We start from the raw sequence: 25,729 nt of genomic DNA on the forward strand, positions 1-25,729 counted from the left end.
ATGTGAATCTGGCTCATTAATGTTATTGTTGTTTTTAAACCCTCAGTGGCAACAGTGCTTCCTAAGTATTAATTAATCTTCATGACTTCTCTGTGAAGTAGGTTAAATATAACTAAACTTATTCTACCAGTAGAGAAATCGGCAAACTGGTAATCTCCTCAATGAATCTCTCTTTATTACCAGTGGATCTGAGAGTAGATATGGAAATAGCTGAATTGGATTAATTTTCCATGATACTAGATTGACATAACTTTTGTGTGGTATTGATTCCCCTCACTGCACCACCCCCCAAAAAACCCTTGAAGATATCCATAACAAAATGATAAATGATTTATAACAATTAGCAAAAATTGTGAGTTCTGAAACATTTTTATCTACTTCCTTATAAAACGCTGGAACTAAGTAAATCAGCATCAGTGTTCATCATAGCATGCATGTGATTTCTTCTCTTCCCTTTCTCTGCCTTTAAATTTTCATTGTTCCTTAGGGATTCACTATTTAATCATCCCTAGTTATATTTTTAAAATATATTTCTTCTGAAGAGCTTGAAGCATTGTGGAAGAAATAAGGATTCCATAGGACCTAAATTTAATGCTTCCATCACATCTCGGCTTCTATCAGATGGAAATAGTGTAGTTCAATGTGAGGATATGGGTTCAAATCCAAGGCCTGCTGCCACTGATTTTCTGATTTGCTGTGTATCTTTGGAAAAACTGTTTTCTCTGGTAGCTGTTTTCTCATTTCTAAATGAGAATCATCTTACTCACTTCTTAAGTTATGGGAGTAACAAGAGATAATGAATGTAGAGTGCCTGGTACCTTAAAAGTGATCACTAGTGGAGTATATTATTAATCATATAAATCAGTGACTTGGCCCCAAAACCCTGACAAAAGGAATGCAGGGGCCTTAACAGGAGGATGTGATGCTAGATGTGTGTATTTAGAGATTTTGCTTAATATGGTAGTCGTTGTTGATTGTTAATTTATTTATTTTGAAAATAACAAAATACACTTTAATATTGTTTTGACTCAGTGATTTAAAGACAGTAAAACAGAAACAACAAAAGCTTTTGACAACTCTTAGTATCTTAGATAACTGGAAATCTCCGTCTCCATTAGAGATTGGCTCAATTTAGTACAAGAAAATTCTTGTCTTAATTCAGAATAACATTTGGAGCATGGTAGATAGTAAAAAGTATTTGGAATGAATGAATGAAAGCAAGTGGTTTCCAAAGACAAAAACAGGAAAAAAGGACACCGCTAATGTTGTGTTCTCTGTGTACACTTGGCTGGCTATCCAGATCTCACTTGGATACCAGTGGCCCAAGAACATAAAAAAAGAGGGATGTTTGAGGTGTGAGATAGATGGAGGAAGGAAAGTAGAAATAGCAGGGATTGGAGAAAAAAAATCCATATTCAGGAAAATATTATAATCACCTAATTTACTGATGAAGTATATGGGGAAAGGTGACATTTTACTATAGGTTACTCTTTCATTTTTTATAATCTTAGAGTTTCTATGTTTTACCTCTCCTCTTAAAAAAAGAAACATGATGGCACAGGGAATATTATGCTAGACCTATAGGGCTAGCTCTACTTAAAACCTTAAAATAACTTTCCATTTCAACTCATCAGATTAAAAAAAAAAATCCCTAAAACTGAAATAATCAACAAAAAATCAGAAACTTCCCTGTATTTATTTTTTATGGAAATAAGTTGTCAGCTGATACTTTGAAGATATTGCATCTTACCTGTGTAGATATATTTCACATATGCAGGATGAGTTTTTATGAAAACCTCTTTTACTTTTTCTATTTTATCAGCTCTGATTTTTGTTGCAAATGGTGTGTACATAACTGAGAAAGATTCCGCCCTGGTGATGGCTTCTTCAATCATGGCCTGAGAATATAAAAAAATATGATTACCTTTATGGCTGGTTTAAAAATCTATATACTGTACTGCAAAGATAACATATTTTGGTCTTGAATATTCATTAGAATGAACTTTTAATTAGTTCTGGAAATACTATTTCATATTAAGAAAACCAATTAAATGAAGAAAGTTTGTAAACAGACACCTCTAAACTGAGCTTGCTTTAAGATAAAAATAAAAATCCTGTTTTCTGAGGTCTCATTTTTAACTTGATCTTAAAAATCAAATTCTTAAGTCTAACATAATTATCTTATGAACAGACACTGATGAGCACTTTTACTTTAAAAACTTAATTAAAGTATCTAGATTTAAGTATTGTCTATAAATAACATGACAAACTAAACAAACTGTATATTCTTCTTCTTCCAATACATGGCAAAGCCTTTTGGAATTAAAACAAAAACAAAAACTTTCTCAACTTCCTCCTAGCAAAGCTTTCCTTCCCTCCAGATCACAAGAGCCATTTGAGATGGATTCAGCTATTTAAGAATTTCTTTAAATTTTCTTTGTTCATGCAAGATACCATTCTTCATAAAGCCTGCCATCACCCTGAGCTTCCTGCTTTAACTAGGTCCATTACTATTTGAAACAGACCAAAAGGAAAGTCATGTGAAGTTTTAAAAGGAATTTATTCCTTTCCTACAACTTTTTCTTCTAACAAGGCTTGAACATTGAGTAAAAAGTAGAAGTGTCTATAGTTATCTCATTTTTCTGAAAATAGCATAAAAGAATATTATAAAAATCCATATTTAGTTATAGGAATAATTTTTTCCCTGACAACTAAAAGTTGTCAACAACCAATAAGGAAAAATAATAGATTTGAAGTTTCCAACAAAGAAAAATCATTTAACAAACAGCAATTTATATTATTACTGGTATAGTATATTGTAAACAAGTTTTACACTAATATTAACAGCAATAAGGAGTTGATTTTAAACTGAGAAAGAAACTGAATTTCAATTGTTGATTGCCTGCTTCATTCCTCAGTGACTACAAATGGCCCCTATGATCAATTTTTTAAGTTACAATTTAAAAAAAAAATTTTCCTCTAGAAACATTTTAATAAAAATTGGCCATTTCCAAGAAATAACCACTGCATGCTTACCAATAAAAGGGAACCATAACAAAACAGAAAATTTACCATATGGCTATGATTTAAAGAAAAATAACTAGTGCACACAAGCACACCAGCAAAGTCCAATATTAAAGTCACATTCTTTCTTATGGGCTATGATTAGGATTCTGAATAGACACTGAAATAAAACAATACAAATGCTGAACTATTCAGGTCAAAGGACCTCTAAAGAAGCATCTGTCCTCAAAGGCATTCCAGTTTTAATTTACAATTTAAATTTGGTGTGGGACAAATTTCTGAATGGCTGAGGGAAAGAACCTATATTGTCCATGGTGCTGACCTTTCCAGGTCTGAGGAACTAGAAGGGAAAGAATATGATTGTGATGCCAAACCCGGAGCCAGCACTTAGATGGAAGTAGCCATGGATTATGCAGCAGTGGATTCTGAGGGTGCAGCAGGTCTGGGTGCTGAGGTCTGGATGCTACTATGAAAGGCAAACAGCAGCAATGCAGGCAGCAGGTCTGGAATTCACAGATGTGGATTGAGAACTCAAGCTGTTTAGGTACCAGGTTCTGGTCCTCCAAAAGAAAGTAAAGATCCTTTATATTGAGTAGAAGAATGTTTTCTCCAGCTTGGTGCTTCATTGTTCATTGCTGGAACATGGAATATGCTAGAATACGTTTATTGCTGGAACCAATCCTGGGATGGCCTGTCCAGACCAAAAAAGTAAGTAGCTGTACCTGGCTTCGTGTGGAGTGAGGTGCCGAAGAAGGGAGCTGTTCTAGACCTCAGTTCTAAGGTCTTGATCTCACTTTACTGCCTTTTATAAGCTGTTAGTTCCTGTATGAGTTTGCTAGGGCTGTCCTAACAAAGTTTCACAGACTGGGTGGCTTAAATAACAGAAATTTATTTTCTCATAGTTCCAGAGGCTAGAAGTCTGAGATCCAGGTGTCTGCAGGGTTGATTTCTTCTTAGTCCTCTCTCCTTGGCTTGTAGATGGCCAGGTACCTTCTCCTGTGTCTTCACATGGGTTTCTCTCTGGGTGTGTCTGTATTCTAATCTCCTCTTCTTATAAGAACACCAGTCCTGGGGCTTCCCTGGTGGCGCAGTGGTTGAGAATCCGCCTGCCGATGCAGGGGACACGGGTTCGTGCCCTGGTCCGGGAAGATCCCACATGCCGTGGAGCGGCTGGGCCCGTGAGCCATGGCCGCTGAGCCTGAGCGTCCGGAGCCTGTGCTCCACAACGGGAGAGGCCACAACAGTGAGGCCCGCATACCACAAAAAAAAAAAAAAAAAAAAAAAAAAGAACACCAGTCATATTGGATTAAATCCCACTTAAAGACCTCATTTTAACTTAATTACCTCTTTAAAGACCCTATGTGCAAATACAATCACAATCTATAGCCTGGGGTTAGGACTTCAGCATATGAATTTTGCGGGGGTGGGGGGGGACACACGTGATTCAGCCCATAACACTTCCTACCATCCAAATAGCTTTCCTTGTAGTCTCTCTGAATGTCTTGTTGAAGATATTTTGCTTTAAATTCTGGATCAAAAAATTTAGTGAAGGTATTTAATCCTCTAGTTTGTTTCCAGAAAGGTATTAACAGTATCCCAGTAAGGCCAGGACAGAAGAAAACACTCTCTCCATCCCATTTCTTTTCCCACGGCTGGCAGCTTAAGTAACTGCTGGCAGGGTAGCTTTGCTAAGCCATCACACAGCAGGACAGGAAAACTCGTGCCCAAGAGCCTACACTAGACTTTTTTTTTTTTTTTTTTTGCAAGTGGCTGAAGTGTGGTTTTTGTGTCGCAGCTTGATCTGCTTGTTTAAGGCATTGTGCTCTTGGCTTGATGCTCAAGGCATGGCATTCAGGCTTCCACAGGGCTCTCTACTCAGGAGGGTATGTGCTAGAGCATGGCCTCCCTCTAGAGCTCCCCACTCAGAACCAGTAGAAAGGGGGTTCTTTTGTGGACTCTGCCCTCCATCTTGAAGATGAGTAAGTAAGTGGGTGAGTGAGCAGAGTGTGTATGCAAGAATAAGAATTGAACTTTCAATGGAGATACTTTCTCAAAGGAAATTCTTAGAGCCCCAATAAGAAATATTGTGATGTAATTTTAAATATACATATTTAAACTTTTAAATTATATTTTAAATATAAATATACAGATATATAACATTTCTGGTACATTATTGAATGACTCATTAGTGAAGCAATCTAGAAAAAATTTAGCTTTAAAATATTACTATACTTATAAATATTATAATTATTATTATTTAAAATAGTGGGAATTTTTGACTGTTTTTGGTTGGACACCAAAATATCAGGTTTTCATTTTGTGATGGTAATAATTTGATAATTTATAATTGGACTTGTCTTTCATGAGCAGTCTATGTCCATTTTTAAAAAAATGTATTTTATTGAAGTATAGTTGATTTACAATGTTGTGTTAATTTCTGCTGTACAGCAAAGTGATTCAGTTATGCATATATATATATATATATATATATATATACATTTTTTTCATATTCTTTTCCGCTGTGGTTTATCACAGGATATTGAATATAGTTCCCTGTGCTGGGACGGCTTAAAGATGGCGGAAGAGTAAGACACGGAGATCTCCTTCCTCCTCACAGAGACATCAGAAATACATCTACACGTGGAACTTCTCCCATAGAACACCCACCGAACGCTGGCAGAAGACCTCAGACCTCCCAAAAGGCAAGAAACTCCCCACATACCTGGGTAGGGCAAAAGAAAAAAGAATAAACAGAGACAAAGAATAGGGACGGGACCTACACCAGTGGGAGGGAGCTGTGAAGGAGGAAAGACTCCCCCACACTAGAAGCCCCTTCGCGGGTGGAGACCGCGGGTGGCGGAGAGGGAAGCTCCGGAGCCGCGGAGGACAGCCCAGCCACAGGGTGCGGAGGGCAAAGCGGAGAGATTCCCGCAGAGGATTGGTGCCGACCGGCACTCACCAGCCCGAGAAGCTTGTCTGCTTCCCCGCCGGAGCGGGCGGGGGCCGGGAGCTGAGGCTCGGGCTTCAGTCAGATCCCAGGGGAAAGGTCTGGAGTTGGCAGAGTGAAAACAGCCTAAAGGTGTAGTGCGCCACGGCTGCTGGGAGGGAGTCCGGTTGAAGTCTGGAGCTGCTGAAGAGGCAAGAGACCTTTTCTTCCCTCTTTGCTTCCTGGGCGCGAGGAGAGGGGATTAAGAGCACCACGTAAAGGAGCTCCAGAAATGGGCGCGAGCCGCGGCTGTCGGCACGGACAGTAGAGACGGGTGTGGGACGCTAAGGTTGCTGCTGCCGCCACCAAGAGGCCTGTGTGTGAGCACAGGTCACTCTCCACACCGCCCCTCCCGGGAGCCCGTGCAGCCAGCCACTGCCGGGGTCCTGGGATCCAGGAACAGCTTCCCCGGGGGAACGCGCGGCGCGCCTTGGGCCTGTGCAGCGTCACGTCGGCCTCTGCCGCCGCGGACTGTCCCCGCACCCGTGCCACTCCCTCCCCCAAGCCTGAGTGAGCCGGAGCCCCTGAATCAACTGCTCCTTTAACCCCGTCCTGTCTGAGCGAAGGGCAGAGGCCCTCGGAGGACCTACACGCAGAGGCCGGGCGAAGTCCAAAGCTGAACCCCAGGAGCTGTGTGAACAAAGAGGAGAGGGGTAGTTTCTCCCAGCAGCCTCAGAAGCAGCGGATTAAAGCTCCGCAATCAACTTGAAGTGCCCTGCATCTGTGGAAAACCTGAATAGACAACGAATCATCCCAAGTTGACGAGGTGGACTTTGGGAGCAAGATATACTATTATTTTACCCTGTTTTTCTTTTTGTGAGTGTGTATGTGTGTGCTGCTGTGTGAGATTTTCTCTGTATAGCTTTGCTTTCACCATTTGTCCTAGGGTTAGACTGACCCGTTTTTCTGTTTTTTTTTTAATAGAAATTTTTCTTCTTAATAATTATTTTTTATTTTAATAACTATACTTTATCCTACTTTATTTTGTCTTCTCCCTTTCTTTCTTCCTTTCTTCCTTCCTTTCTTCCCTCCCTCCCTCCTTTCTTCTTTCCTTCCTCCCTTCTTTCCTCCCTACCTCTCTTCCTTTCTCCCTTTCTTCCTCTCCACCTTCCTTCCTTCCTTTCTTGCTTTCTTCCTTCCTTCATTTCTTACTTCCTTTCTTCATTCCTTCTCTCCCTCCCTCCTTCCTTCCTTCCTTTTCTTTCCTTTCTATTTTTTTCTCCCTTTTATTTTGAGCCGTGTGGATTAAAGGCTCTTGGTGCCCCAGCCAGGCACCAGAGCTGTGTCTCTGAGGTGGGAGAACCAACCTCAAGACACTAGTCCACAAGAGACCTCCCAGCTCCACACAAAATCAAACGGCGAAAATCTCCCAGAGATCTCCATCTCAACACCAAGACCCAGCTTCACTCAAGGACCAGCAACGAACAGTGCTGGACACCCTATCCCCAACAAAGAGCAAGACAGGTCTACAGCCCCATCCATTAGGAGAGAGGCTGCCTAAAATTATAATAAGGCTACCAACATCCCCATACACACCACCAGACGTGGACCTGACCACCAGAAAGACAAGATCCAGCCTCATCCACCAGAACAGAGGCACTAGTCCCCCCAACCAGGAAACCTGCTCAACCCACTGAACCAACCTCAGCCACTGGGGACAGCCACCAAAAATAGATAGAACTATGAACCTGCAGCCTGCAAAAAGGAGACCCCAAACACAGTAAGATAAGCAAAATGAGAAGACAGAAAAACATACAGCAGATGAAGGAGCAAGATAAAAACACACCAGACCTAACAAATGAAGAGGAAATAGGCAGTGTGCCTGAAAAAGAATTCAGAATAATGATAGTAAAGATGATTCAAAATCTTGGAAATAGAATAGACAAATTGCAAGAAACAGTTAACAAGGACCTAGAAGAAATAAAGAGGAAGCAAGCAACGATGAGCAACACAATAAATGAAATGAAAAATACTCTAGATGGGATCAGTAGCAGAATAACTGAGGCAGAAGGACGGATAAGTGACCTGGAAGATAAAATAGTGGAAATAACTACTGCAGAGCAGAAGAAAGAAAAAAAGAATGAAAAGAACTGAGGACAGTCTCAGAGACCTCTGGGACAACATTAAACGCACCAACATTCGAATTATAGGGGTCCCAGAAGAAGAAGAGAAATAGAAAGGGACTGAGAAAATATTTGAAGAGATTATAGTTGAAAACTTCCCTAATATAGGAAAGGAAATAGTCAATCAAGTCCAGGAAGCACAGAGAGTCCCATACAGGATAAACCCAAAGAGAAACATGCCAAGACACATAATAATCAAACTGTCAAAAATTAAATACAAAGAAAACATATTAAAAGCAGCAAGGGAAAAACAACAAATAACACACAAGGGAATCCCCATAAGGCTAACATCTGATCTTTCAGCAGAAACTCTACAAGCCAGAAGGGAGTGGCAGGACATATTTAAAGTGATGAAGGAAAAAAACCTACAACCAAGATTACTCTATCCAGCAAGGATCTCATTCAGATTTGATGGAGAAATTAAAACCTTTACAGACAAGCAAAAGCTGAGAGAGTTCGGCACCACCAAACCAGCTCTACAACAAATGCTAAAGGAACTTCTCTAGGCAAGAAACACAAGAGAAGGAAAAGACCTACAAGAACAATCTGAAACAATTAAGTAAATGGTAATAAGAACATACATATCGATAATTACCTTAAATGTAAATGTATTAAATGCTCCCACCAAAAGACACAGACTGGTTGAATGGGTACAAAAACAAGACCCATATATATGCTGTCTACAAGAGACCCACTTCAAACCTAGGGACACATACAGACTGAAAGTAAGGGGATGGAAAAAGATATTCCATGCAAATGGAAATCAGAAGAAAGCTGGAGTAGCAATTCTCATATCAGACAAAATAGACTTTAAAATAAAAACTATTACAAGAGACAAAGAAGGACACTACATAATGATCAAGGGATCGATCCATGAAGAAGATATAACAATTGTAAATATTTATGCTCCCAACATAGGAGCACCTCAATACATAAGGCAAATACTAACAGCCTTTAAAGGGGAAATCGACAGTAACACAATTATAGTAGGGGACTTTAACACCCTGTGCTCTACAGTAGGACCTTGCTATTTATCCATTCTATATATAATAGTTTGTGCCTATCGCTTCTCAGACTTTTGGCTAAGATCAAGTGTAATAGTTTGTGCCTGCTAATCCCAAACTCCCAATCCATCTCTCCCCCCAACCCCCTCGCCCTGGCAACCACAAGTGTGTTCTCTATGTCTGTGAGTCTGTTTCTGTTTTATAGATAAGTTCATTTGTGTCATATATTAGATTTCACATATAAGTGATATCATATGGTATTTGTCTTTCTCTTTCTGACTTACTTCACTTAGTATGATAATCTCTAGGTCCATCCATGTTGCTGCAAATGGCATTATTTCATTCTTTTTTATGGCTTAGTAGTAGTCCATTGTATGTATGTACCACATCTTCTTTATCCATTCATGTGTTGGTGGACATTCAGGTTGTTTCCATGTCTTAGCTATTGTGAATAGTGCTGCTATGAACATAGGAGTGTATGTATGTTTTTGAATTATAGTTTTGTCTGGATATATGCCCAGGAGTGGAATTGCTGGATCATATGGCAACTTTATTTTTAGTTTTTTGAGGAACCTCCATACTGTTTTCCACCAATTTACATTTCCACAAACAGTGTAGGAGGGTTCCCTTTCCTCTACACCTCCTCCAGTATTTGTTGTTTGTAGATTTTTTATGATGCATGAACAGTCTGATATGTGCAAATTGAAGATTTTAAATTTAAAGATTTTTTAAAAACTGAGATATTTTGTAAGAATGATAGATATTAAAATATAAATTTTAATTTACTTTTTACTATCAGTCAAAGATTTGCTTTTGAAAATCTTTGAAAATAAAGAGAACAGATGAGAAATTTCAGCTTGTAAAAAAGTAGGCTTCACTGAAAATGAAGGCAGATTTCAAATGATAGTTTTTAACTTGACAAAAATTTTCTGCAACTGAGTCATTCTTTCCCAATGTGTGAGTTTCTCCGGTGTCAATAAATGTTGCACATGTGCAGAGAATGGGGAAAACAAGCAGTCCAGGTGTCCTGTTGTTAAGTGTACATTGCTATTAACTATGCTTTCTTTGCTGCCACACAAAAAAGAGCTTTGAAATTAGGTGTTTACATTTGCAAGTCCTAATAACTCTCTATTGTTATCCTCCTGTTAGCAAGTTTTAAAGCTTATAGTTACATAAACCAAGAGTGTCTGGGCAGCTCATTTGCTCTATAAACAGTAACATAATAATTTCTCCTTATACTTCAGCTAAGCAAAAAAGAACCCTTTGCTACCTCAGAAATCAACTTGCTTAGGAATCAACTTGCCTAGGATAATTGTAAACCAGGAAAGACTGGGAGAGATAGGGGAGAGAGCTACTCCATTAAGAGTAAAGGAAAAGCAAAGTAGAGGGAAAAGATGACTAGCAAGAAAGAAAAGAAACAAAATTTGTCTCCTTCTAAACCAAGGGGGTTGATTCTTCCTGGTGTATTTTTAAGAGCACCCAAAGTTCTCAGGATAAATCTTGCAGTAACCATAAACCTCAAACATTTCCAGGATGACAGGATCATGAAATTTTTTTCCTCTGTCTTTTTGCTGGAGGATTTGGATAAATTGTAACTTTTAACAATGTGTCCAATGGCGGTGAATCAGTAACTAGAATTCCTGTTATCACTAATTAGGAAATGTGATAAAATTATTATATATTATTTTCAAATTATTCCTTTAATGCTCCCAGTATCGGGGTTGGCCATAATTGCAGTAAATTGCTTTACTTACAAGATTAGATTTGGAAGCAACCTTGGGAATTTTCCAACTCAGTTCACTGAATTGCAGATGACTTAAGTGACTTGGAGAGGCGTAAGTGACTTTTCTAAGGATTAACAGCTTTTTAATTTTGAGGAATTTAGAATTAGGGTCTCGAATATTATATTTCACTTTCTCTTTGGAAAATTATATTTTTACCTCCTGGGCTTTACCCTCCTGTTTAAAAAGTCATAATAAATATAATTTTAAATTCTGAAGTATTTAATTTAGTTTTGCAGTATATACGAGTGCTACAGAATTTTAGAACAATTTTATAATATATATATGTGTGTGTGTGTGTGTGTGTATACATATATATATACATATATATATGTATACACACACACACACACACACACATATATATCCTGGACATGTGGTTAGGCAGTTTCCCTGGCAGTTAGGTGTGGCCATGTGGCTGAGTGAAGGCCAATTTGTAGGCAGGAATGATACTCTTTCCAGGCTTAGCCCATAAAACCCTGCCTAGAATAGAAACCTCTTCTATTTTCTTTCCTTATCAGCTGCCTAGAGAGGAAGACTCCCAGGATGTGGAGGAAGATTGAGCTACAGGATGGAAGGAGTATGGGTTCTCCTGTTACTGACTGGAGGAGAACCAACCAGGAACACTCACATTGGACTATACTGTGAGTGAGAAATCAACGTTTATTGTTTTAAGTTACTGAAATTTTGGAGTTGTTTGTTGTAGTAGTTAGTCTACCCTAATCTACAATAATAAAGGAAAATTGGAATCTCTCATAATCAATTTTTTTTTCTACTAAGCCTTATGTGTTATAAAAAAAGTAAAGAAAAAAAAGCTACTTTAAGATAAAATAACTTTTCATTTAGCAGTGTGATAAATGCTTTTATATATCCTACCCTTTAATCCTCCTGAAGTCCATCTAAGTAAGTATTCCTAGTGGTCGAATATGATTGTATTGTTTTATCTTCAGAATTGACATTATTAGATTCAAGGGAAGCAGTGCTATACTTGAAAGCTATAAATGATTGAATGGGAACCTTTAGCCCTTTGTGGTTAATATGGCTCTTTGTTATTATATTAATAATGATGAAAATTTGAATGATACCTAGAATTTTCTAGAAAATGGAAAAATAAAATTTTTGAGAAATATTTTTCAAACTTAATCCCTTTGAATATATATGGACTTAATTAGAAAGATTTCAATTTTCTTGAAATTTAGATTTAACCTAAATAGCGGACTTTCCTAAGGAGCAGAATATCTTACCTTGAGACTTACCTATAAACCTCTTCATAGTATCATTTATGAAATAGCCTGGATTGACATTTTTATGATAATTTTATTAATATAGTGATATGTCAGAATAAAATATGTAATAAATTATTGTTTTTCTCTGCCTTGATAATCAACATTTTAATGCTGAAATATTTCCTTGGATTTATGAGAGTTCTTTTATTAAACAACCTTCACTGTAAGTTCCATATTTTTCTAATATAAAGGAATATTTGGCAGCTTTTCCATTGCATTTATTAACCCAGTGATATGAAAGTTATAAATATTGTCATGCAGTTTAAATCAAGGTATTTAAAATTTTATTTTCATCTTCTGAAAATTACCAAATATTCTATGGTTACTGGTACGAAGGTAAGCAAATTTTTATATAGCTGTTTTGAATTCTCTAGTTTGCAACCTGTCCTGTTTAAAACAGTCACAATAAATACCATTTTAAATTCTAAAGTATTTAATTTACCTTAGTTTTGCAGTGTATAGAGTATTGTAGAATTTTAGAACATATATATATACCACATATTGTGTGTGTGTGTGTGTGTGTGTGTGTGTGTGTGTGTGTGTGTGTGTGTTTATGTACGCCACTGTTCACTCGCCAGTCAGGTTAGGGCTAAGGTTTTGATTATACATGATGCTTCCATTAACTGAATAACTTCAGCATTTAATGCCCAAAATTTACCCTGTATTAATTTTTAATCATTTAGATTTTGTAGCAGGATTTTATTTCCATGCCCCTTCAGCATGGAACTAAAGGGATAGAAGGGACCTAAGATATTATTTTAAAATCACTCAACTTTATTATCAAGGAAACTGAGGCTTGTTAGTTCTGCTGACTCACTTGAGGTCACAAAATTAGAGATAGAAGCAAGACAAGAACACAAGTCTCTTGAACCAATGCTTTCTCTTACACTGAGAGAATTTTCATCTTTGTAATTAGATTGTTTCCTAGAAGTATAAGATCAAGTATTAGTTTCCATTTTCTTTTTTCATGACTGTCTAATTCCTGTCTTCAGAGACAATGAGAATTTGACTCTAATGCTAACAAAGAAACAAATGAACCACATCAAAACTAAACCAGGTCAAGATCCTCTTCATAACAATAATCCTAACACAAAGAGAATATTCATCCTTCACTCCTACTGGCCATAATAAGACTGTTTTGTCCACCAGTTGCTCATAAGATTTAGGATATGCTATCGATTAGCATGCCTCTCTCAAAGAGCAACATTTACAAAAATTAAATGAAAGGCTTCATGATGGGGGAAGTTAATAATGTTCTTGGGTTGGTCTGACTTATTTAATGGCAAAGCACATGTAATTTGGAAATAGAATATAAAATATGTTCTTGTTCTAAAGACCCTGAATAATTTTCTCCTTGCACATTGGAGAAACACTAGCTGATAGAAACTCAGAGCTACAAGTGTGGGTTTCAGCAGCCTCCAGACTCTTTAGAATGCCACAGAGCTTTTATTCTTGATGACTTAAAATGAATCACCAAAAGGTATCACAGGAATACATAGCTGTATTACCAGTAATTATTTCATAAGCACAACTGGGTATTACTAACAAGCTTTAGCCCGTGTTCAGTGGTAAATGCCAACACAGATTAGGATCCTTTTTGTTGTGGTTGTTGCACGTTTCATCTCTATACTTTGTTTAGTTATCTGATAGTAGGTATTCCTTTTGCTAACTGTATGTATGTTTTTTTCCGATTGTATTTCTTTTTCTTTTATATTTTACTTATTTATTTTTAATTTTTTTTTTTTTTTTTTTTGGCTGCGTCGGGTCTTAACTGCTGCACGCAGGATCTTTGTTGAGGCATGCGAGATCTTTCCTTGCGGCGCATGGGGTTCTCTCTAGTTGTGGCGTCTGGGTTGTCTCTTCTCTAGTTGTGGCGTGCAGGCTCCAGGGTGCATGGGCTCTGTAGTTTGCAGCATGCGAGGCTCTCTCATTGAGGTGCGCGAGGTCAGTAGTTGTGGCGCGCGGGCTTAGCTGCCCTGTGGCATGTGGGAACCTAGTTCCCTGACCAGGGGTGGAACCCACGTCACCTGCATTGGAAGGTGGATTCTTTACCACTGGACCACCAGGGAAATCCCTGATTGTATTTCTAGACTGGTGGTCTTAGGGTAGGGTATGGATGGCTGGCACCCACAGCATTGTAAGACTGGGACAAGAACTGGGTTCCCAGGCTTGTACTGATTTTTCTACCAAGAATTTGTTTTATCTCTCAGGCTGCTATGCAAGACAACTTTCAGTGGAAAAGTCAAGGATGCCCTTGAGAAAAGTGTATATTGTAGAAGAAGTTGAAAGAATCCTAGGATGTTTAGTTTGAAGACAAGACAGACATAGGTTGTATGAACTGACTCTGCCACCAGAGGGCAACCTGCTCTTGCACTCTACCTATGTAGATTTTGTTTAATTCATTATTAAATCTGAAAAACTCATTTATTAATTGTGTTCACTGGATATTGGCTAAGTGCTGTAAATAAATTCTGTTTATTTGTTAAGGCAACACTGGAAAGCAAGCATTATTATCTCACATTACAGATGAGAAAACCTCAGTGAGAATCACCTCACACTGGTCAGAATGGCTGTTATCAAAAAATCTAGAAACAATAAATGCTGGAAAGGGTGTGGTGAAAAAGGAACCCTCCTGCACTGTTGGTGGGAATGTAAATTGATGCAACCACTATGAAGAACAGTATGGAGGTTCCTTACAAAACTACAAGTAGAACTACCATATGACCCAGCCATCCCACTACTGGGCATATACACTGAGAAAACCATAATTCAAAAAGAGTCATGTACCAAAATGTTCATTGCAGCTCTATTTACAATAGCCAGGACATGGAAGCAAGCTAAGTGTCCATCAACAGATGAATGGATAAAGAAGATGTGGCACATATATATACAATGGAATATTACTCAGCCGTAAAAAGAAACGAAATTGAGTTACTTGTAGTGAGGTGGATGGACCTAGAGTCCGTCATACAGAGTGAAGTAAGTCAGAAAGAGAAAAATAAATACCATATGCTCACACATATATATGGAATCTAAAAAAAAAAAAAAAAAAAGTACTGATGAACCTAGTGGCAGGGCAGGAATAAAGACGTAGACATAGGGCTTCCGTGGTGGCGCAGTGGTTGAGAGTCCTCCTGCCAATGCAGGCGACACGGGTTTGTGCCCCAGTCCGGGAGGATCCCACATGCCGCGGAGCGGCTGGGCCCGTGAGCCATGGCCACTGAGCCTGCGCATCTGGAGCCTGTGCTCCGCAACGGGAGAGGCCTCAACGGTGAGAGGCCCGCGTACGGCAAAAAAAAAAAAAGTAAAGATGTAGACGTAGAGAATGGACTTGAGGACATGGTGGGGAAAGGGGGAAGCTGGGGTGAAGTGAGAGTAGCATTGACATATATACCCTACCAAATGTAAAATAGATAGCTAGTGGGAAGCAGCTATGTAGCACAGGGAGATCAACTCAGTGCTTTGTGACCACCTAGAGGGGTGGGCAAGGGAGGGTGGGAGGGAGGCTCAAGAGGGAGAGAAAATGGGGATATATGTATGCATTTGGCTGATTCACTTTGTTGTACTACAGAAACTAACACAGTATTGTGAAGAAATTATACTCCAATAAAGATCTATTAGAAAAAAAATCAGTGAGGAAAATACAATCATGTGACTTCAAGAAAAGAGGAGAATTTATTTTTAATTGGTGTGCAATACCATCAAAAATGGCTGAATATAAATAAAAACATTAAAAGCTTTGAACTTCACAGATTATCTTATACATGGGTGAACAGAGCTTAAAAAATTTCATAATTTCATGGAATAGTTATTCCACATCTCCAACTGCTAAAAAAGTGTGACCTCAATTTATCAGCAAGCTTGTAAATCAATAACCCATAAGTATCTGTGGGAAATATGAAAGATAACCATAAACCCCTCTAAATTTGGTTTTGCTCTTAACAATTTTTGATTTTCGGATGCAAACAAAAACAAAGAAGGAATCAACATGTTCACAAATTTGAACTGGAAGGCAAAGCCTCTATGTATCAATAAATAAAATAACCTCATGGCAACCGAGCAGAATAGCCACAGGACTTCTGGGAATCAAATAGTTATACCTAAATTTGTTCAGGTAAAAGAAGGCCCAAATTACCTTAGATCTCTGAAACCCATATCGTTCTCAAATGAAGGAAAATGAAAAGAAATTTAGAGGTTACTTTTTTTTTCCTCCCATAAGAACTGTCGGAAACCCAAAAAACTTTTTAGGAGGGGAAAAAAAGAAAAGGAAAAGCTGACTATGTTTAATCACCTATGGATATTACTGCAAAAGCAAACCAGCACCATGAAAAAAAAATATATATACACACACACACATATATTTCTGCAGAAGAGTACTAAGTAAATATTTCTTCGGGAGTGGCTGAGGATTAATTTTCTTGCTTGATATGATGTCGCTCTTTTCGAAGGAGCTTGAATTATCAACTTGCAGATAGATAGGGCTGATGTACAAGTGAAGTGTACTGCCCCCTGCAGGGCACACTCTGAGGCTCTGTCTCCACATTCTTGTATGATCAGGATGCCTGACTTTGTTTTAGCAGGAGACAAAGCTGTTTATTTCTCAGTGAGAATTCGGGTTTTAAAGGCAGACAACCTCCGAAAAGGTGGCACTTTGACTAGAATTCACACTGAGGTGAAGTAATTGAGTGTTTGACTCATTTTTCAAAGAAGACTTTGCCTCTTCACAAGTACATGTGGGACTGAGGAGGAGGGACAGTGTGGGGAGAAGGGAGGGATGGGGCAGGTATAAAGCAACCTTACCTACCTGACAGTCTGGTTAAATCAATGCCATCAAATATATAGTACTGATATGTATGCATGAATTTAGTATGTGTATGGTTGAGGCTCCTTCCTCCATCCCTCCCTCCCTGTCTTCCTCCTTCCTTTCTTTCCTTACTTCCTTTCTTCCTTCCTAGTCCCTGGGACACTCACAGAACATCAACAGGAAAACTATGCAAAACTATATAAACAGAAAATAATGTCACGGTCACTCTCTCCTTCACGGGAACACTCAACCTTGGATCAAATACATGCCTCAATTACATCTTTCATTTAAAAGTGAACCTCTTTTACTGGCATACTACCTCAAATAGCATCAAAGCAAAATGAAACACAGGCAACATTTAACAACGCTGGTAACCATAGAAACATATCATTAAAGAATATATAAACAGGAATGAATAATTAGATGAGAAATTCATTTCTACATTTATCTAAGACCTAGGAAAAGAAGCTCTCTTTTACCTCTCATCTCAATTTGGACACTTCCTCTTTAGCCTGTCTTCTAACTAAAAAGTAGGAGAATTCATAAAATGAGAATTTTAATATTGCCTAGCTTAATGGACAAATCTCTTTGTAGGCAAGTGACTAACAAATATTGCAGTGCCCATTGTTGTCCAGATGTAACACTGAATGTAGGAAAGGATCCTGATGCAGCCATGGAGTCTGCTTTCAGGATGGGAGGTGGGCAAGAAAACCTGACTGACATCATGGTGAGAGGGGGAGAGCAGTTGTTGATCTTTAAAAATGGGAAGCACAGTTTGCCTCATTTACTGGAGGCATCTATATATAGTGGAAAGACTGAGGAAGGGAAGAATCTGAGGCTTATGGATTATATCAGTTACACTGTCAGGTAGGCAGCATCACCTGTGCAGGTCGTCTGCCACTCTACCTGTGCACCTAGGGAAGCCCTACATAAACTCTATGGTAGGCTAAGTTGGTTATTAACTTAAAAAAAATTATAAATGGTCTTAGAGACCATCTAGCACATGATTATGCAGTGGAATCACCTAGTAGGGGGTCAGTAGGCAAATATGATTTTCAGGACCTCACCCAGCTCTGAGGATCTAATACTTCAAATGTTTTCCCAAGTGCCTCTGATGCAGCTGGACCATTGTTTGAGAACTATTTACCTAAGCCAGCTTCCTCATCATATAGCAGCAGAAACTAAAGTCTAGAGCAGTTGTGGTAGATTGCATTGCTGGTCTCAATTTCCCCCCTCCCTATAGCAATATCATATCAATAGCTTTGTCATGGCTTTGCAGTAAGCAGAAGAATTTATTTCCTTGGGCTTGACCACATGCTTTTCTTTGGCTAATGGAATGTTTCAAGCATGGTATGAGCAGAGGCTTGAAATGTGCTTCTATGGTTTTGCTTTCTCTCTTAGAATCCTGCATTTTGCCATAAGAAGAACAGACATCAGGTAGCTACTGGTCTAAGGAGGATGAGAGACATGTGGATCACACTTGGGCCTCTTTGCAGCTTAGAGCTAAGCCTAACTATGCCCAGCCAAGACCAGCCTAGATCAGTCAAACCCAAGTTAACCTGATGATTGTTATAAGTCACTGGGTTTTAGGGTGATTTGTTATACAACATTATTGTATCAGTAGCTGACTAATACAGAAATGAAGTGATTTACTCCCAATTGAATCCTAACATTGGAACTAGAAGTTATATCTTGTGAATCTGAGGTTTGACCTCATTCTGCTGCTCTATATTGCCTGTTTCCTTTTGCCTCCTCTCCTTCATAGAGTGAAGCACAGATATCCATTGCTTCCATAAGATTCCTGTGCTCAGTCTACCTTCCCTATATTCCAGAACATTGTCACCTTTCCTCATCAGAGCTTACCTTTCCTTCTGCATCTTGTTCCTTCAGGATTCTGTTTTCATGTTTCCAAAGAAATGAGGAAAGTCTCAAACTAATTCCCACAACTGTGTCTAAGGGTCACCCATTAATGAGTTAATCACTTCTAGATAAAATTTCTTTTTCATATTACTTGGGGATGACTAGAGACTTAATGCCAAATGGTGGGAATTTAAGCATAATATATGGCAATAGATAGGGAAAATATTTTTAGGTTAGTAGCTTTGGTGTTTCTCAAATTATATCTAATCCAAATACTATAAGCCCTAGGGACTTCCCTGGTGGTCCAGTGGTTAAGACTTTGCCTTCCAGTGCTGGGGGTGCTGATTTGATCCCTGGTCGGGGAGCTAAGATCCCACATGCCTTGCAGCCAAAAAACCCAGAACATAAAACAGAAGCAGTATTGTAACAAATTCAATAAAGGCTTTATTGAATATGTTTATCAAAAAAATATATATAAAACAATAACAACAACAACAAAAAACAAATACTATAATCCCTAGATTGTACTCAGACACACCTTGTCCAAATATTTTATAAACTCTGTCTGACAGGCTAAATAAATAAGTAAATAAATAAATAAACTTTAAGTACAGGCCATTTAAGAGAAATGCTCATATGGTATTTCTATTTTGTTCCTTCTGTGGAAAAAATTTTCACAAGAAGAAACTCTTTAGAGAGAACACATTTTTTCTTCTCCAGAATATGTAGGTGTTTTGTTAAAAATAATAAAAATTTTGTGGTTCCTTGACCTTACTTTGCCTGTAATTTCATATTAAAGGTTTTATTTTTATTCTGAGGTTGAGATATCATAACTTTTTACCAGGTAAATGACTAATATTGGGATGATTTTGCAATATCAAGAAGAAAAACAAAGAACTGGAGTGTAAAGTTAAGTCTAAGAGGTCAACTTCTGTTCAGTGTTAAGGTAGCCTACATCATTCTCTGGTTAGTGCAGAGAAATCCTTTAGCTTGCTGCTACCTTGATCACCATTTTTGAAAGAAGAAGCTAATAGCTAAGACCTTAGAATTTGCATGAAGACACCTGTGAGCACAGAAACCAATGAGACAAAAGACTCTTGGAAAACTCTAACCTTCTCCAAATATTCCTATGAATCCCAAACTCAACTAAAGCACAAAGGTTGTCTGCAATTCTGAACTTAAAACACACACACACACACACACACACACACAAAAAAAAAAAAAAAACTTGTTGAATTAACGTAAGCACTGAATTTTTAAATTGCAAACAAAAGTGTACCAAAATATTCTCTATTTTATTGGTTTGAGTTTCATGTCAAACCATGATGGTTTTTGGTACTTTGACGGTATTGTGGAAGAAAAACAGATTAAGAAGTGATGTCTACTTTAAGTCCCAGTTGTTTTTCTTGGTAAGTATTTTGCACTAGAATATGTGCTTTTGAAGACAGGGTGTTGTGTCTTTCATTCACTGCTATATATCCAACACATAGCACAGTGCTTAACACGTGGTCACTAATAAGTACTTGATAAGTATGTGCTGAATGAGTATGAATGACAAATACAATTTGAAAGCAAAGAAGAAGGCTATCCACTAACTCAAAAGGAGTCTAGAGACACTGGATTGGAAAGGTTTCAAGCTTGAATGTCTACAGTGCAGTCTGAGGAGGCACTATATGACACTAACATTCTGGGTGCTATTTTTTGCTTTGAGTGCTGGAAGCAGTAAATGTCTCCTGTTAGGCCCAATACCAAAGTGAAAAAGGGCTGTTGGAAAGAGAAGGAGTAGTGCAAGTGTCTTATCCTATGGTCTGTGAACCCCTGAAAGCCATGGAAGGGCTTTAGGGGACCACAAACTGTGCACCATCTTCCTCAGTCATGTGCCTGAGGAAAATCTTTTGTCTCTCAGGACAGCCAGCTCCTGATTTTGTCCCTTGAAAGTAGACTAATTACACCAAAAAATATTTCTTTTTGGTGAGCCCACCTTGGAAACCATTTAGCCCATTGATATCTTTAAGATGGTGCACATTTCAATGCCAAGTACAACTTGAATTGGATGGGAAGTCTTGGTATTCTCTGCACAGATGGAGGACCCGAGAAGTTGGCACTTCCTCAGCCTCTGCTGCTTCACTAAGGAAAGATGCTCCACATGTCAGGCTTTTTACATGGGCCCGTGTTAGTGTCAGCAGCCCTTCCAGCAATCCCCAAAGAGGTCCTTCTACTGCTGTGAAAGTCTTCAACTTCCTCAGAGCCAAGAACTCAAATCATTGCCTTTTCAGTAAATCTTTGTCAAGATATAAGAGCACACCATGAGGTTCTTTCCTGTTAGAGAAGTGTGTTGGCAATCCAGAGAAGAGATTTAGGAGATATTTGGTTTGGTTAATCCTTTTAATTTTTTTTTTAAGAGAAAAGAAACCCCTTCTTAGAACAAATTGGATGTGAGAAGTTCATTCCAGGACTAGCTTTATAACGGCTCATATCTTAGTTACATAAATGAGGCAAATCTTTTGATCAAAATGCTGAGTTTACTATTAGAGATACTGCTGAAGAATGATGAGTTTTTTTGGTCGAGCTGCTATTCTGAATGAGGTCGGTGGAGTCAGACAGAAATCTGAATTTTCTAATATTGGAGGTGAGCCTGATAAAGTCTGGAGAGTTTCTAGAGTCAAAAATCTACAGACACTCTGCAAATGGCTTATGTCTTATGAAGGTCATTTTTTATCCAGATGACTTTAGAATGGAAACAAATTGCTGACCTAGATAGCCTTGATAATATGAAGTTAACAAAGATAATCTCAATGACTTGAGGACAAAGGAATTGATGTAATATGATTTTTGGTATTTCTTGATACAAGCCCCATGTGAGATATTGTGAGCTACAGGAGCTCTGACTCCATTTGGTATCAGACTTTGTGAATCAGAATTTTACCTCTTATTGCCATTAAATGAAACATTGACATTGATGCAATGTCAAATATGTTATTTCAGTTTCTTATTCCAGAAAAAGTGTACAACCTCACAAGTGTGAGAAAGCCATAATTCCTTGTCAATGCTATTTTGTTAACTATGTGTAGATCAATTTCCAATGCAATGAGATAAATGATAAGCACATTTTTTTCTGTGTATGTGTTTATGAGTATTGTTTTTAAGTGGATGCTTATCAGTTGAATCAGATTCTCAGAGGGGTTTATGACTCGAAAGAAAGAGAGAGAGAGGAAGGAAGGAAGGAAGAAAGAAAGGGAGGGGGAGAGAGAGAGAGAGAGAGAGAGAGAGAGAGAGAGAGAGAGAGAGAAAGAGAAAGAGAGAGAGAGAGAAAGAAAGAAAATTTAAAATGAACAATCAAGGTGGGGAATGAACTGATCAGGCAGCTTGCCCCTGTTTAGTGGGGTTCCTCTGTACTCCTTTCATGGGAGTTCTGAAACAAAAGTAGCTGTTATCGCCTTTCCTCACTCCACTTTGCTGAGTGATGCAGACCAGAGTTGGCTCTGTTCCTCACATTGCAGGAGATAAAGCTGCACACCAGATAACTCACATGTCTGAGAGCATGGCTGAAAACGAAGGCGAGAAAATAGGAGATGGAAACAATAGTGGAAGAGGAAGCCTTGTTTGTTTTTACATTTTTTGACGCTATTAAATCTAGCTCAGCTCCTGATGCTATTAAATCTATCCTTGGATCTAAGGGTCAGGGGGCTTGGGAGGTAGACTAGAGTTTACTCTAAAGTTCTTCTTTGAATAATTTTATTACTTTAGGAACAATATATAAATACACAAGAGTCGCTGCTTCAAAATGGCCAATTCCCAGCCTGACTAGGGACTTCCCATTTTGCTAATTAGTTCAGAATTGTGATGAGGTCTGGGGGTGTTTGGAGAAGAGGAGGCTGGCTGATAACAGAAGATGAGTATCAGGTTGTAGAAGTATGAATGCAGGTATGGTGTGACAAGGTATTTCCAACTCTCTCTAGCTCTGAAGAGGTGGTACTATTATAGAATAACGGGTGCAAACACTTTTAATGAAAGTGATATATCCCAGTATGAGCTGTCATATAGTGTAGAGCTTTATGCCTTTTTTCCTTGCTGAGTTGCTGACATGAAAAGTATTCCTAATGCAATTGAAAGTTGTTCTTGAGCTCACCAAAGCAAAGGTCTGTTCTTCTGCATCTAAGAGATTGTAAGTCAACGATCTGTGAGAGTAGGTGTAGACTTGTTTTTAAATTTTTACATTCTGAAATTTTCCATTTCCTGTTTAACATCTCTAAGAGAATAACTGACCAGGGTGGCAGGGATTTTATGTGGTTGAAAGGCAGATATATAGTAACTTCTCCACTTTACAAAAGTAGTGAAAATAGCCCCTATCTCTTCAGCCTTAATGGATGTCTACAAATGTACATGCCAACATAATTTCTAGTCTGTGATGTGTGGGGCGTTCTTACATTCAACAGTGTAATTGCCATGGTGGTTTGGGTAGTGGGACAGCCCTGTCTTTAAAGTTGGCATGGACTGCATACTCTCTGGCAGTGTTCCCAAAACCCCTTTTGACTTAGAACAGAGCAAGGTTTGGGGGAAGATGTATGCATTTGAATTAAGATCAGGGAGAGGGTGGCTAGCAGAAGGAAGTATATGACTATTGAGATACTGGTGTGGTGTGCTGATGTTGAGGCAGGTTAGAGGGGTTTTGTTTATGGAACTTATCTGCAGGATGTGTTTCGTAATCATGTTACTTTTTTCCATTACATAATTACATTTGTAATTATGCTACAAATTTCCTTAAATTTGTGACATCGTATATGTTTTTTTATTGAAGTATAGATGATGCACAATATTATATAAATTACAGTTGCATGATATAGTGATTCAAAAATTTTAAAGCTTGTACTCCATTTATAGTTATTATAAAATATTGGCTGTATTTCCTGTGTTGTACAATATATCCTTGTAACTTATTTTATACATAATAGTTTGTATCTTTTAATCTCCTACCCCTATATTTCTCCTCCCCTCTTCCCTCTCCCCACTGGTAATCACTGAGACTGCTTCTTTTTTGTTATCTTCACCAGTTTATTGTATTTTTAAGATTCCACATATAAGTGACATCATACAATATTTGTCTTTCTCTGTCTGGCTTTTTTCACTTAGCATAATGCCCTCTAAGTCCATCCATGTCGCAAATGGCAAAAGTTCATTCTTCTTTATGGCTGAGTAGTATTCCATTGTGTGTGTGTGTGTGTGTGTGTGTGTGTGTGTGTGTGTGTGTGTGTGTGTGTGTGTACACCACATATGTATATATACACCACATCTTCTTTATCCATTCATCTGTTGATGGACACTTAGGTTGATTCCATTGATTCCATATCTTGGCAATTGTAAATCATGCTTCTATGAACATTGGGGTGCATGTATCTTTTCAAATTAGTGTTTTTATTTTTTTCAGATATATACTCAGGAATGGGATTCCTGGGTCATATGGTAATTCTATTTTTAGTTTTTTGAGAAACCTCCATACTGTTTTCCATAGTGGCTGCACCAATTTACATTCCCACCAACAGTGTATGAGGGTTCTCTTTTCTCCACATCCTCGCCAACATTTGCTATTTGTGGTCTTTTTGATGATGGCTGTTCTGACAGGTTTGAGGTGATATCTCATTGTGGTTTCGATTTGCATTTCCCTGATAGTTAGCAATGTTAAGCATCTTTTCAGGTGCCTGTTTGCCATCTGCATGTCCTCTTTGGAAAAATGTCTATTCAGGTCTTCTGCCCCTTTTTTAATCAGTTTGTTTGTTTTTTTGATGTTGAGTTGTATGAGCTGTTTATGTATTTTGGATATTAACCCCTTATTAGTCATATCATTTGCAAATATTTTCTCCCATTCAGTAGGTGTATGACATCATATTTGGATGTACCTGAAAACATGAGGTTTTAGAGCTAAGATGGGCTTTAAGAATAGACCTTCTCAAATGTCTTATGCTAGTTACCTCTTATTTTCTACTTGAAGCGCCTCTAGAGACTAGCCTGTTTTAGGTTAGATGTTGGTGTTAGAACTTGGACTTGAGTCAGATCTGACTTCCAGATGAGGACCGTTTTTCAATATACCACGTTGCTTCAAATTAAAGGAGAAAAAGAGAATACAAGGACAAATAGGTTTTCGTTATCTTTTATTAATGCAGAATAGTAAAATAATAGTATTCTTTTTATTCCTTTTTTGTGTAGCAAACATGCATGTATTGGTAAGTGGAGATTTGTTTTAGTAAAAAAATTTATTTTAGGTAAATAAAATAGTGATATTAATGCTCTTTGAAAGCTAAAGAAAACAGACAAAAATTTATTTACAAAAATTTCAAGCTCTTAACCTATGTTAGGTTGCACCAACATTGAATCTAGTTTTTCCTAGTTCAATGTAGATAAAACAGTAGGTACTCAATATCTATTTGTTTAATGAATGAATAAATGGAAACAAACATTCGTTTGGGAACTAGTAAATTCCAGGCCTGCTGAATATCATCTAACCCTCAAGATTCAACTCCTTTCCCACCTTTCTTCAAAAGCCTCTGAAATACTTTAATAAAAAGCCTTTTTCTTTTTACTATATCTATGTAGTAGACATTATTTGCTTATTTTTCATATCTAGCGATTTTTTACAACTATTTACTTACATAAGCAACTACTACTATTTTGCATGTTCCAGACTCCCCTAGGAAAGTCTTGCACTTATGAGCAAATTAATAATTTTTTGATATAATGATAATTTTATCTACTTTAAAGTCAATTTACAGGTGTCAAGTATATTAGGACTATATTAGGACTAATTTAAATCTTTATTTTTAGGTAAATTGAGCTCCAAATATTTAGACAGAACCATATAAATTAATG

The 25,729-nt window shown here is 37.9% G+C and overlaps 1 protein-coding gene and 1 long non-coding RNA gene across 2 annotated transcripts in view; one reads left to right on the forward strand and one right to left on the reverse strand.

Moving 5' to 3' along the window:
• The window catches only part of LOC136794241 (uncharacterized), a 372,844-nt gene that overhangs the window by 97,186 nt on the left and 249,929 nt on the right, over window positions 1-25,729 (forward strand). Inside the window, exons 2-3 of the long non-coding RNA XR_010840672.1 lie at window positions 5,560-5,726; window positions 11,440-11,562. This is a non-coding gene — a long non-coding RNA (uncharacterized lncRNA). The remainder of the gene's footprint in view (window positions 1-5,559; window positions 5,727-11,439; window positions 11,563-25,729) is intronic.
• Window positions 1-25,729, reverse strand: part of SPATA16 (spermatogenesis associated 16) — a 238,980-nt gene that overhangs the window by 66,247 nt on the left and 147,004 nt on the right. The window contains exon 5 of the mRNA XM_059065460.1: window positions 1,751-1,898. Within this exon, the coding sequence (XP_058921443.1) occupies window positions 1,751-1,898 (148 nt within the window). The remainder of the gene's footprint in view (window positions 1-1,750; window positions 1,899-25,729) is intronic.

Source organism: Kogia breviceps, chromosome 5 (assembly GCF_026419965.1).
Source record: "Kogia breviceps isolate mKogBre1 chromosome 5, mKogBre1 haplotype 1, whole genome shotgun sequence".
Taxonomy (NCBI): Eukaryota; Metazoa; Chordata; class Mammalia; order Artiodactyla; family Physeteridae; genus Kogia; species Kogia breviceps.